We start from the raw sequence: 14428 nt of genomic DNA, 5'->3' as shown, positions 1-14428 counted from the left end.
TGCACGGTCAGCGCCGGAAGCTCTTCGGGAACGCACACTGCACTGCTCACTGGTTGCAATCGGGACCTGCAGACCCTTTAATAGTGGCCCCTCTTACCACAACCCGAGCACGTTGGTCCTTTTGCGTGCCTGGCCTGTTTGCAGAAGTTGCACCTCGAAGATACGGTAGGTATGATTGCAGACATGGTTGGGTCACTGATGCCCGATGCTGAGTCCCAGGCTGATGCCCGATGCTGAGTCCCAGGCTGATGGCCCTTGTGGTTGAATGTACATGGTTGGCCCGCTTCTGCCTGTGATAGACACCGCCTGGCACTGGGCCGAGTCCAGAGTTTTGACCAGCTCGATAGCCTGTTTGAGAGGGAGCAGGTCCTCCTCAAGGAGTTTTTGCCGGATGTAGTCCGACCTCAACCCTGACACACGTCTTCGATCAGCACTTCCACGCTCTAGTTCAGCGATATCGTGCCCAGGCCCAAGAGATTTCCCCCCCCCCCTCCCCCAAGCAGTCTTTTCCCAGTGTGACCAAGGTCCGGATGAACTCTTCGGCAGACGCACCAGGCTGTTGTTTCTGGGACGCCAACAGGAAATAGGAGTAAACCGAGTTCACCTTGGGCTTATAGAGCGCCCGCAGCTCAGCCATTGCATCGGTGTAGGTCACACAGCCTAGGATGGTCAGGTAGGCCTTTTGCCGACTCGTGCTTGAAGGATCTTGAGCTTCTTCTCATCCGAGTCGACCACCTCCAAAGCGGCATCGAGGAAATTATTGAAACAGTTCGCCCAGTGCTCGAAGAGTACCGAAGCACCTGAGACTTGGGGGTCTACTTCCAGCCTTTCGGGGTGCTGTAATTTCTCTATAACTGGAGAGTTCTAAAATCTTGCTTAATAAATTGTTGGGCGCTATCAATAATGATGCAGACGGAAGACTGAGGGGAACGATAGGCTTTATTAAGCAAAAGACTGCTGGCCTGGGTCTAGGTTAGGAAAATGAGCGGGAAGGAGAGGGGACTCGACCTTTATGGCCAGGGCTCACATGGGAAGGATCAAGGGAGGAGCTAAGGTAGGGAGACCCCCCTGAGAGCGGGCCAGCCAGTACATACAACCATATCACCACAGTAGTTGTGGGAGTATATGTCAGTGAAAAGCTGGTCTCCCGAGATGTAGGAAGGGCAGAGTGTTATTGGAGGTGAGTTTGAGATCGAGGTGGAAGTTGGATGCGAAGTAGATATGAAGTTGACAGACTCATCGCAGGTGATGAGGCTGCCCTGATGTAGTCATCTATATACCGGAGGAAGAGTTGGTTGGGGAGGGGTCTTACCTGTGTAGGCTTGGAGCATGGATTGCTCCACAAAGCCTACAAACAGGCATGCCTAGCTGGGACCCAAGCGGGTGCCCATGGCTCCCTGGTCATCCACAGATTGGAGGAACAATACCTTATTTTCCATCTGAGCACTTTCCAGCCAGGTGACATGAACCATTAAACCTGCTTGCCTTTTCTACCCCCCTCCTTCATTTCCTGCCTTTCCAGTCCTCTCACCTACCCAGCCCTGCTTTTCCACCCCCTCCTCCCTCTTAATGCTGCTGTCCCCTCCCTCCCTTCTCCACCTAGCATCTCCTGCCCTGCCACCCCCTACCCCCACCCCCCCCACTCTTTTATTCTGATCCTCACCAGCATTTTCTTATACTTTGATGAAGGGGTCAAGCCCGAAACATCGGTTATGTTATCTCTGCCATTGCTACATAAAGGACACTGTGTAACCTGCTGAGTCTCTCCAGCATAGTGTGTTTTTACATGTTTAAAGTGACCGAAGACAAAAAAAACAAGGAATTTTAAAAGTGAATTTTATTCATTCCTGTTGTTACAGTTTCCTGAACTCCTTTTTGAGGAGGAAACAGAACAGTGTGCTGACCTATGTTTGAGGCTTCTGAGACATTGCAGTAGCAGTATTGGTACAATCCGAGCACATGCCAGTGCCTCACTCTACCTTCTCATGAGGCAAAATTTTGAGATTGGAAATGTAAGTATTTTTATAACACTGTCAACATTGCAGATGTCTATTTTAAATCAAATATGAGCTGGTAAATTAAATATTTTTGTTTACAGAACTTTGCAAGGGTGAAGATGCAAGTCACCATGTCCCTTTCTTCACTGGTTGGTACATCCCAGAACTTTAATGAAGAATTCCTTAGACGTTCTTTAAAGACAATACTGACATATGCCGAGGAAGACCTGGAATTACGGGAAACAACCTTCCCTGACCAGGTATTTTTTTTTGCACAATATAGGTTATGACTTTGGACATCACAAAGACCTTTTGAAGTTTTGACCTTTACAATGAGGGGACTGTAGCATGGTTAGATCAGATATATCTGTGAAATATGTAACCAGATGATCTGTTTTAGTGGTGTAGGTTGAAGAATAAATAGTTCAAAGTTCAGATTTATTGTCAGAGTTCCTACGTGAAATCACACACAACCCTGAGGTTCTTTTTCCTGTGGGCCAGGCAGAATCTCTGCTTATCGGGAGTGGAAAAAAAACTGTACTCAAGAAAAGAGAGAAATGTAAATAAGAGAGAAGAGCAAACAAACCATGCAATACAGAAAATAAATATTCAATAACAAATATTGTGCCAAGTAAAAGTCCTTAAATGAGTCTCTGATTGAATTTGTTGTTTAGGAATCTGATGTTGGAGGGGTAGCAACTGTTCCTGAACCTGATGGTACGAGTCTTGTAGCACCTATACCTCTCTCCCAATGGTTGCAGCAAGAACAGAGCATGTCCTGGGTCGTGTGGATCCTTGATGATTGCTGCTGCTTGCCAATGGCAGCGTTCCACATAGATTTTCTCAATAGTAGGAAAGTTTCGTCTGTGATATGCTGGGCTTGTCCTCTACTTTTTGCAAGGCTTTCCACTCAGAAATATTGATGCCTCCATACCAGGCATCGGTAAACTTTCCACAACACATCTGTAGAATTTTTCCAAGGTTTTTGATGTTGTACCAAACCCCCTAAAACTCCTGACAAAATAGAGGTGCTGACATGCTTTCTTCACAATGTCATTTGTGTGAGGCGTCCCGGAATTGTCCGAGGAGATGGTGACTCCCAGGAATTTAAATTTTCTAACCCTCGCCATCTTTGATCCCCCAATGATCACTGGATCATACCCTTCTGGTTTGTCCAAGACAATTGGAGAACTTCCTGTTTAATTAAAAATAGAGCAATTATATCTTTTAAATATATTTGCAAAGGCAGGTGGATGTTTGGTTGTATAGACATTCATTACAGAAACAACTTTGGAATCCATGCTGATAATTAAGCACCAATTTTTATCAATTCTAAGCTAATTCCATTTTATTCTTCCTATTTTTCCATTAACTGCACAGATTCTACAACCCATACACTCAGTGAAATTTACAAAGGCCAATTAATTTTCCAACTTGTATGTCTTGTGAAATGGGAGGAAAATGAAACACCTGTAGAAAATCCAAAGCGAGAATATTCACTGGAGGTCAGAATTGAACTAGGTTGCCAGAATTATGAAACAGTGCAGCCATGCCACCACTTATCCGAAAGATGGCACTTCTTTTAGGACAGAACACCTTCAGTACTTGACTGGAATACCAACTTGCATTGTATGTTAGAATGTAAACCCACCGAATCTGAAAGTAACTAAAGTTGATATGTAATTATTACACTTGATTATTTTCAAAACCTTTCTTTCATAATTTATTAAATGCTACTAACTGAAAGACATTGTTGGATAGAAATTAATAAATACATTCTCTAAATAAAAACAATTTGCTTTTCGTGGTGCATGACTTTGCATTGTAGGGAAGAGAAGCAGATGATGTCTTATAAGTATGAAAATAGAGAAGACTATACTTGGACCTGAAGCATCTTCTCATCATAGGCAGTCTGATTGTGATTGAATGTGTGCTATTAAATGCTTGCTGGGTAGCAGCCTGGTCTTGGTTGAGTCCATTGTCTTCTTGCTAATTTTGATGGATGGACAGGATCATATAAAAAAGGTTGTTTTAAAAAGAACCTTTGATTTGACTTTGCATTACTTTTTTTAAATTGTGTTCTCTTTTTCTAGTTGAAAAACCCACATTTTTGGATATTCTTCACAGTTGATCTTTACCTTATTAATCGTCTTTTAGGTGCAAGATCTGGTTTTCAATCTCCACATGATCCTGTCAGACACTGTGAAAATGAAAGAACACCAAGAAGATCCAGAGATGCTCATTGATCTTATGTACAGGTATATCTTGCAAATGACATTGATAGGAGTAGGGATGAGGTCCTGAAGAGGGAATATAAGGAGTTGGGAAAGAAGCTGAAAAGCAAGCTACCAGCCAGCTTCTATAGGAGCACTACCGAGAGCGTCCTGGCCAGCTGTCAGAGTGTGGTACAGATGCTGCAGAGAAATGGATCGGAGGTCAATTTACAGGACCATAAGAATGGCAGAGAGGATCACTCGAGTCTCCCTCCCCCATCAACGTGATCTACCAGGATTGTTGATTAAAGAGGTGTGCAAAATCATTGAGGACTCCTTCCACCCTGCACACAGCAGCTTTTAGCTGCTCCCATTGGGGAAGTGAAAAAGGAGTATCAGAACCATCATCACCAGGCAAAGGAACAGCTTCTTCCCATGGGCAGTGAGAATGCCGAATGACCAAAGGAACTGCTCACTCTAACCATCCAAGACTCTCATTGATTAAAAAAAAACATTTATCTATCTATTAATTTATTTATATAAAGTATTTGTCCTGCATTAGTATTATTTGTCTATATGTGTGTTTTGCCTGGTTGTATGTCTGCATATTTTGCACCGAAACCATAGAACGTGTTTCATTGGGTTGTACTTGTACAGTCAAATGACAATAAATTTGACTTGACTTGCCTTGACTTCTTAAAACAAAATAGACTTGATAAATCCCCAGGTCCATGTGAGATATAGCCCAGGTTGCTATAGGAATGGTGAGAAAATATTGCTGAGGGTCTGGCAATGATCTTTGTTTCCTCCTTGGCCACAGGGGAGGTGCCAGAAGATTGATCAATGACAAATATGGTCCCCTTGTTTAGAAAAGGTAAAAGGGAGAATCCTGGGAATTATAGACCATTGAGTCTTATGTCAGTAAAAACACAATGCTGTCATAGGCAAATTATTTTAGAGGATTCTTAAGGACTGGATTTATTAACATTTTGAGAAGTACAGTCTTCTCCGCAATAGTCATCATGGTTTTGTGAAGAGAAGGTCGTGCTTCACCAGCCTAATTAAGTTTTTTGAGAAGGTAATGAAAGAAATTTGTGGTAGATGTGCTGTATATGGATTTTAAAGCATTTGACAAGATCCCCCATGAGAAACTCATGCAGAAAGTCATGAGGCATGGGATCCATGGAACCTTGGCTGCATGGATTCAGAATTAGCTTTTCTGTCGAAAGCAGAGTGTAGTAGTGGACAGGAAATATTCTGCCTGGTGCTCATTGATAAGTGGAGTTCCACAGGGATCTGTTCTAAGTCATTGCTCCTTGTGATTTTTATAAATGACGTAAATGAAAAAACAGTGGGATGGGTCAGTAAATTTGCAGATGATACGAAGGTTGGAGGAGTTGTGAATGGTGCTGAAGATTGTTGTAGGTTACTAAACAATACAGAGTAGGGTGGAAAAATGGCAAATGGAGTTCAGTCCGGATAAGTGTGAAGTGATGCATTTTGGAAGGTCAAACTTGAAGGCAGAATACATGTATAATGGTAAGATACTTCACAGTATGGATGGACAGAGGACCCTGGAGTCCAAATCCATAGATATCTCAAGGTTGCCATGCAGGTTGATAGGATAGTTAACAAGGCCTTTGATATATTGGGCTTCATAAGTCAATGGATTGAGTTCAGGAGTCATGAGGTGATGTTGAAGCTCTATAAATCTTTGGTGAGACCACACTGAAAAAATTGTATTCTGTTCTGGTCGCCTCATTACAGGAAAGTTGTGGAAACCATAGAGAGGGTGCAGAGGAGATTTACCAGGATGTTGCATGCATTGGAAAATGTATCTGATGAGGCAAGGTTAGCAGTGTTTGGGCTTTTCTCTTTGGACCGAAGAAGGATGAGAGGTAACAAGGAATATCTTATTTGGAAGATTATGAGAGGCATAGATAAGGTAGACACCGAGCACCTTTTTTCCCAAGGTGGGTGTTGTAAACACCAGAGGATATCTGTACCAAGTAAAGCAAGGAAAGTCCAGAGAGAGTTAAGGGTGCCTAGAATCCATTGCCAGGAGTGGTGGTGGGGACTGGAACAATAGGGTCATTTAAGAAACTATTAGCTGGGCACATGGATGAAAGGGGGGGGAAAAAAGGGTTATGAGGTAGGGAGGGTTTTTTTTTTTTTAGGTTCTATAGGTGGGTTCAACATTGTGGGCTTAAAAGCCTATACTGTGCTGTAATATTCTATGTAGGCCCCTCTGAATTCATTCTCTTAACCCCTCCCTGCTTTTCTCAAGGCACGGATACATGAAGTCACATGGCTGCCATCATTCCTGATACATCACTCAGACCTTAAATTTCAATGACTTTCATTCTGTACTCGCCCAACAACCCAGCATCACTGGACTGAAATCGCAGCCAGGAATTTAGTTGGAAGTATTCACCACACGATTGTCTTTGCAAGATTTATTGTCTTTCAGTGACAAGCTTGACTTATTCTCCAAGATTCATTTAAAATGCTTCTTATCATGTAGTTACTTGAAAGTTGGCAGAGAAGCTGTTTCACCTCCAGCAATGAAGCTATTGGGTTGGAAATGGCCATTTGTAGACATTGTCTGCTTTGGTTTATTTGCTTCCAGCGCAAATTAATATGCTTGGCAACTCATCTTAAAAAGAATAATCCCCAGAATGGTATTTCCAAAATATAGAAATATTTAATCATGAATATAGGTAAAATCTAAGAATATGTATGAGAAATTTCCATTTGAATCTTGGATAATCTCCAGCAGAACTGTTACAGGTTTTCTCAAGCTTTAATACCCCACTTTGTGCAATGAAGTAACCTGCAAGAATGATATGGGTCAACTTAGTTGATTTTGACTATTATGTAATCACCAAAAGCTACTTGAGGTTTGACTGAATGGCCAAATAGAGAAATGGGTTGATATGGTGCCTTCTCTTGCCAAACATTATGTCAGAATTAAGCAGTTTTAAAAATGTATTTGGATATGTTATAACTAATGCATGCAATAAAGGAAATTGTGGCAGAATATTTGTATGGGCTAGAAAATGTGTACAAACATTTACTTTATAGAAATAACCAAGAAACAGAGTCTCTAGGAAGTAAGTGAATTGGCTGATTTTCAAAATAAGTGAAATAATTTAGATTAATAAACAGGCTGGAAAATCCCTGCAAAATATTATTTAATTCATCATCAAGTATACTCTTGAATCATGCAACTCGAATTTCAAGCTTCCTTGTTTGGGCTAACCACAGTAAGAATGCCCACTAAGATGTTATCATGTGGCTTTTAAAAAAAAGTTGACCAGTATTGCTTGTAGCCAATAGTGATCCCTGATGCTGCAGTACATTTGTAGATTTGATGGTACTTCCTTTCATGCTGAATATTCAGCCATTGCTTGTAATTCAAGGCCAAAGATGAAGTGAAGTGCCTAATAGTTAGCTGACACTTATTGAGCCATGGAGATGAATCACTGAACATTGCATTACAGAACAGGCCCTGCAGCCTATGACATACATTGGGCTGACTTCTATAAACCTATTGCAATCTAATTTTTCTCTACCTCACACCCATCACCCTCTTTTTCTTGCATCCATGTGCCGATCTAAAAGTCTTCTGAATGTCGCTATTGACCACACCAAGCAATGCATTCCAGGCACCCACCTCTCTCTGATTTAAAAAAAAATTCTTGCTTCTGACATCTCCCCTAAAATTTCCTCCTCTCATCTTGAACAGATGTTCTCTTGTATTTGCTGTTGTTGGCCCGGAAAAAGAAAGAACCATAGAATATTACAGCACAGAAACAGGCCTCTTCACCCCTTCTAGTCTGTGGTGAATGCTGGCTGTCCACTCTATGTGTATCTCTCTATTAAGTTCCCTGTTGTTGTCCTTCATCACTCCAAAGAGAGCAGACCAGTTGGGTACAAATGACTGCTTCCATTGTTCAGTGTTGAACATCCATGTTTGCAGGAGAGGAAAGAGGAAAATTTGAAGATGAGGGAAAGGAAGAGAAGAAGAAAATTAAAAAATAAATGATAAGCTTGGAATATGTAAATTTGAGGTTCCATGTTTATTGGTGATTGATAACTTCTCTCTCTTTCGTATATTAGGATTGCAAAGGGCTACCAGACATCACCAGATCTACGTCTAACATGGCTCCAGAACATGGCTGGAAAACACTCAGAGAAGAGCAATCGTGCTGAAGCAGCGCAATGCCTGGTGCATTCAGCAGCACTTGTAGCAGAATACCTTAGTATGCTGGAAGATCGCAAGTATCTTCCAGTTGGATGTGTGACCTTTCAGGTAAGGTTGTACAAGTTGAATTTTTTTATTTTCTGTTTAGAATTTTCTGGTGTTACGAGCCCAGAGGACCCCAAAACCCAACAGCAATAGATATTCACCAAGACAAGTAGTTACTTAAACAAAAGTTGTTTTTAACTATCTTTAAACGTGAAAACAGAATCAAACTTTAATTCATCACTATTGACTTAACTAACCCATCAGGGTTCTCCAGATGATAACCTTTTTCTTTTAGGTTACCACAAAGTTCCTTTCTGTTTCCCTTATTCCAAGAGAAACATCAGACAGATAGCCCTCCCAGCCATCCACCACTCTGGAGCTTCTGTTTCAGTTCCAACAAGCTTCTCCTGGCTGACACTGTTTCAGGTGTGTCTCTCTCTCTCTCTCCATCTAAGATTCTAACTGCCAGCCACATGTCCTTCTCTCTCACTTGCAAAACCCCCTCCTTCTCCAGCAAACAATAGGAGTTAGTCTTCTGCTCCCATCTGTTGTTTTAGGTAAACAATAACCCAGGAGTGACCTTTCTGTGCACTCTGTCAAAACCCTTGCAAAGAGCTATCAACAGCCAGAGTGTCTCCTGCTTGTTGCTTTAAAGAAAACACTCCATTCATTCATGACATCATTTCAATTAGCACCTACTTGTGAAATGTGCATAACATTCTCCATAGTTTCTGTAAAGTCATTGAATATGAATTCTTCAGTATTTCAAATAAGGTCTGTTTTAAAGTGTGTGAATGTATGTAACCTACTCTAATTTTACCAATTTATCTCCCAAAAACATTTCCAAATATTCCATCACACTGGTTAAATGGAACCTTCTTCCTTTATCCTCTTATTTTTGAAATAGATGGGTTTACAGCATATACAGTTGAAACCCTGCACCCAGGGGTGCAGTGCTAATTTTTTAGATGCTGGAGCTCATCAAAAGCAGTGACAAGGTGGTATCATGAGACCAGCATGTTGTATTTGGCATTATATAATTGAGAGCAAACAGTAGGACGAGGAAGGACGACAACCGGCCGTGGAAGAAACAGGTTCCTTGTATGTCTAGAATAGTGCTCAGTGGTGGGGAGGACTGCCCCATGAGGTGCCAGAGCAGTACTCTGGTGAGCTCCGGCAGCACTGCACCCCTGCCTGCGCCCCAACTTGTTCATGCTGACCAAGCTAGTCCCATTTACTTGCATTTGGCCCATGTACTACTAAACCTTTCTATTCCACGTACCTGTCCCAATGCCCTTGAACGTAACAAATGCTCTCACTTTTACCACTTCCTCTGGCATATACCCACCACCCTCTTTGTGTAGAAGATCCCTTTTAAATCTTTCCCCTCTCACAAATCTCTGCCCTCTGGTTTTAGATTAATCTGTGTAAAAGGCAAAGACCTTTTGCCTTAACTTTTCCCATTTGAATTTATAAATCTTATAAGGTTCCTCTTAGCCTTCTGCACACTTGGGAGAAGAGGGCCTCTCCTTATAATTCTAGTTTACCAGTCCTAGCACATTTTGAATCTTTACTGTAAATTTTCCAGCTTAATCTACATGTCCTTTACCTTAGTGACCAAAACTGTTTACAATGCTCCAAATGTGGTCTCAACCTGTATATTTGTAACATGTAGTCTCTGTTTCTGAACTCATTGCTCTGACTGACAAAATCAAGAGCGGCTGATACCTTCCTTACTTACTGGCCTGTCTACCTACATGGCCACTTTCATAGAACTATGTACCCAAATACAAGTAGTTCCTGTCTCTCAGAGTCCCCTGCAGTAATTCATTCCTGGAGTATGTTGTTAATGTGACCTGTTGTAAAGTGCCATCCCAAGAAGGGAATAGCAGGATGCACTGATTGGGTGAAATTAAGTTGGATGGTAGTTGTGGGATGCAAACATTGGAACAGACCAGTTGGGTACAAATTACTATTTCCATTGTTCAGTGTTATCTTCATTATTGAAACATCCTTTAACACGTTTAGGTCATGATTACACTCTACATACTGGTGTGAGGCTGTGAATTTAGATCAGATAGAGAAGTACCTATTTTATATTTGACCTTCAAGCATACATGAATTTGTAGTCTTTCTTTGGGAAGTAGAGCCACAGCCAGGTCCATGACTATTCTGCTAAAAAATTATTCATCTGGAATTTTAACACTTTTTCTCTATGCTCCCTGACCTGCTGATTTTTAAATTCACTTCGTGTGTAATGAGAATGTATGAAGTTTAACAATGAGTTTTGGTCACTCTTGACAATTAATCAGTTTATGGCTAACCTGTTAGTCTGTTCATAGAAGAGCCCTCTCACTGTTCTCAATATTTTGTGCCAAATAAATGTAAATTTAAGCCTCTGTCTCATGGTGATTTTCCTATTCCCTTGATCCCTTTATATCGAACAGTTCAATAACCTGTTGGGAGCATGCTCAGCAGTTGAATCCCCACAGCTCAGTTAGACAATTCCAAAGATTCTCCACCCTGATGAAATTTATTTTCTTTCCTGAGTGGCCAACCATTCAAATTGGACATTACATTCCAGGACCTCGGTAATTCAGATCTCGTGGCAAGCACTGTACAGATTTTATGTTTTTATGAAATTACCTGATGATCTTCTAAACTCAAGAGGACCTCTGAAACTACAAGTTGCCACCCAAATGTGTTCATCAGTTTTGAATCCTTTTTGCTCTTTATAATGGCTATGAAAGCTTGGTCGAATATTCCAAGCAGAGCAGAGCTTCTACTTTATATACCTCAGAAAAATTTTGAGACTCAAGATCTTTGAGAGGACTCCCATGCAGTCCACACAAGCTTTGCTGGATGCATGCTAGATTTGCTGGCTGTCTCACTGCAAGAACATCCCTCATGTGCTTAAGGTCAACTGTTGAAGATAATACTCTAGATGCAACCTAAAAATAACAAGTGTACAGAATGGACAATGCTCTCTTTGAGCAAGGGTGAGATAAAGTAGTCTCAAGAAATTCAGCTTTCCTTGTCACAACAAATGGAACTCTTCCCCCAAACTACTTATCATGAGAAGCTTCCTTAAGACTGAAAGATAAATTCTCAAAGCAGAGTTAGTATCAGACCCAGGATGAGGGTTGCAGTCTTGCTAGGAGGTAGGGTGTGCTTCAACCTCCCTCAAGTGAGTGGACCTCTCGCCACTCTGGAATATGTCCATTCAACTAAATTTTCACTCCTTAAAGAATCTGATTTTGCTGTTTCCCTTCAGCTGTCCAGAAGGCCAACATTTTCTTGCATTTAGATAACACTTACTAACTTTACTAACACTTATTTCCATGTTCCTAGTGCTGGCCTATATGTAATTGACACCTAAATACCCTCTGAAATGGTCAAATGAAACCTCTTTGCTCAAGGAAATGAGAAAAAGGAAAATACACCATCAATGCTTAGACATTAACAATAAATAATAAACATAAGCTGTACCTTGCCATTGTGATTTGTTCCACAACTTTCCTTGGGATTGTTGGGTTTTTAATACTTTCAATATAGCACATGTTTGTGCATTTTACATTTTAACCATATAACAGTTTATGGCATGGAAACAGGCCATCTCGGCCCTTCAAGTCCACGCCGGTTCACTCAAACAACTCCTCTAGATTCCCCCATCTATTCTCCGCCCATAACCTTCCAATCCCCTCCTATCCATGTATATATCCAGCCTCCTCTTAAATGAAAGAATTGACTCTGCGTCAACTATTTCCTCCGGAAGATTATTCCATTCAGCTACCACTCTCTGAGTGAAGAAACATCCTCTAATGTTTCTCCTAAAATTTTGCCCCCTTCCCCTCAACTTGTGTCCTCCTGTTTCAACCTCCCCTGCTCTCGGGGGGAGAGTCTACTTGCATCTAGTGTTTCTATTCCCTTCATAATTTTAAACACCTCTATCAAATCCCCTCTCAACCATATACGTTCCAATGAATAAAGTCCTAACCTCTTCAATCTTTCTCTGTACTCTAGGTATTTTAAGCCAGGCAACATCCTGGTAAATCTTCTCTTCACCCTCTCCACCTTATCTATATCCTTTCTATAATTTGGAGACCAGAACTGAACACAATGCTCCAAACCTGGCCTCACCAACACCTTAAACAGTCGCTGCATCACTTCCCAGCTCCTATACTCTATGCTATGATTTATGAAGGCTAACATACCAAATGCCTTCTTAACACCCTGTCAACATGTGAATCCACCTTCAAGGAACGCTGCACCATAATTCCAAGATCTCTTTGTTCTTGTGGATTCCCCAATGTCCTCCCCTTCACAACATCTCCTATTTTGATTATTTTTTTCCAAAATGAAGCACCTCACACTACATTAAATTCCATCTGCCATCTTTCAGCCCAATTTTCCAGACAAACCAAATCCCTCTGTAATCCCTGAAAACCTTCCTCATTATCCACCACTCCCCCAATTTTTGTATCATTTGCATATTTACTTACTCAGTTAACCACCCCATTATCCAAATCATTAATATAAATTATGAACAACAGGGGACCTAGCACCGATCGTTGAGGCACGCTGCTCGTCACAGGCTTCCATCCTGTCAGACAGTTGTCCACCATGACCCCCTGTTGTCTCTCCTCCAGCCACCTCTGAACCCATCTTACTATTTCTCTATTAACCCCTAGTGACTGAACCTTCCTTACTAACCTTTCATGTGGAACCTTATCAAAAGCTTTGCTAAAATCCAGATAGACTACATCAACTGCCCTACCTTCATCCACCTTTCTTGTCACTTCTTCGAAAAACTCAACAAGGTTCATCAAAAGTGACTTCCCCTTCACAAACCGATGCAGAGTGCTCCTGATCAATCCCTGGCTATCCAGATATTTATACACACCATCTCTAAGAATTCCCTCCATAATTTTTCCTTCCACCGAAGTCAAGCTTACAGGCCTATAATTATTTGGCCGACACCTCGTGCCTTTTTTAAACAATGGAGCTACATTAGCAACCCTCCAATCCTGTGGCACCACACCCTCCTCCAGTGATTCTTGAAAAATCACTGACAGTGCCTCCACTATTTGCTCCCTGACCTCCCTTAACATCCTGGGGAAAATCCCATGAGGACCAGGAGACTTATCCACTTTTACTGACCCTCGAAGTTCCAAAACCCTCTCTTTACTAATCCCTATCTTTTCCATAACTAAGCCATTTGCTTCACTTATCTCACATAGTCCAATGTCCTTTTCCTTCGTGAACACAGATGAGAAAAAAAATCGTTTAATATCTCTCTCATCTGATATGGTTCTTCGCACAGCTCACTGCTCGCATTTTCCAGCGGTCCTATTCTATCCTTAACCCTCCTTTTACTATTCACATATCTGTAAAAACCCTTTGGATTCATTTTTACCTTATCACCTATTGACACCTTTTTGCCATTCTAATTCCCTTCTTAAGGTTTTTTCTGCAATCTACGTAATAATCATACATCTTATCCATTTTTTGCTTTTTAAATTTAGTATATACCCCCCTCTTATCCCGAACCAACATCCTAATTTTTTCAGAAATTCACGGTTCCCTTGAACTTTTGGCCTTGCCTTTCGATCTGACTGGCTCGAAAAGATCCTGTACTCTCAATATCTCTTCTTTTAAATACCTTCCAAATCTCCTCTACATCTGTTCCAGCATTTTGTTTTCATATAAAATAAAGCATTCACATCAGCTTTTGTTAGGGATGGCCTTGCCTATTTCTCCAGCAAGGTAAAGTAGAGAAAAGATGAGATCAGGATTTGCTCGATCCTTAGAGAGTGGAAATTTCCACCGAATGGCCTGAATTTGAGAGGTGCTATTTCTGACTCAACCTAAATAAAGATAGGTTGATTAATCTTCTAAGTATCCTTCCTTATGGAGAATTTAATGAACTGTATTGATGATTCTGATTAAAAGTTTTCTGTCATTGA

At 41.2% G+C, this 14428-nt stretch overlaps 1 protein-coding gene across 14 annotated transcripts in view; it reads left to right on the top strand.

Moving 5' to 3' along the window:
* The window catches only part of dock7 (dedicator of cytokinesis 7), a 310961-nt gene that overhangs the window by 237621 nt on the left and 58912 nt on the right, over positions 1 to 14428 (top strand). For 13 of the 14 annotated variants that reach the window (XR_011357731.1, XR_011357730.1, XM_069938284.1 and 10 more), the window contains 4 exons: positions 1860 to 2012; positions 2099 to 2257; positions 4155 to 4255; positions 8333 to 8525. Coding sequence is in view for 12 of the 14 variants with exons in the window: in XM_069938284.1 (XP_069794385.1) it covers positions 1860 to 2012; positions 2099 to 2257; positions 4155 to 4255; positions 8333 to 8525 (606 nt within the window). In the remaining 2 variants the exon portion in view is untranslated. Of the gene's footprint in view, positions 1 to 1859; positions 2013 to 2098; positions 2258 to 3377; positions 3662 to 4154; positions 4256 to 8332; positions 8526 to 14428 lie in introns of those variants that run through there. The other variant, XM_069938286.1, reaches the window with a different exon arrangement.

The sequence above is a fragment of the Narcine bancroftii genome, chromosome 5 (genome assembly GCF_036971445.1).
Source record: "Narcine bancroftii isolate sNarBan1 chromosome 5, sNarBan1.hap1, whole genome shotgun sequence".
Classification (NCBI taxonomy): domain Eukaryota; kingdom Metazoa; phylum Chordata; class Chondrichthyes; order Torpediniformes; family Narcinidae; genus Narcine; species Narcine bancroftii.
Note: the sequence above shows the minus strand (reverse complement) of the source record. Positions and strands in the feature narration are given on the sequence as shown.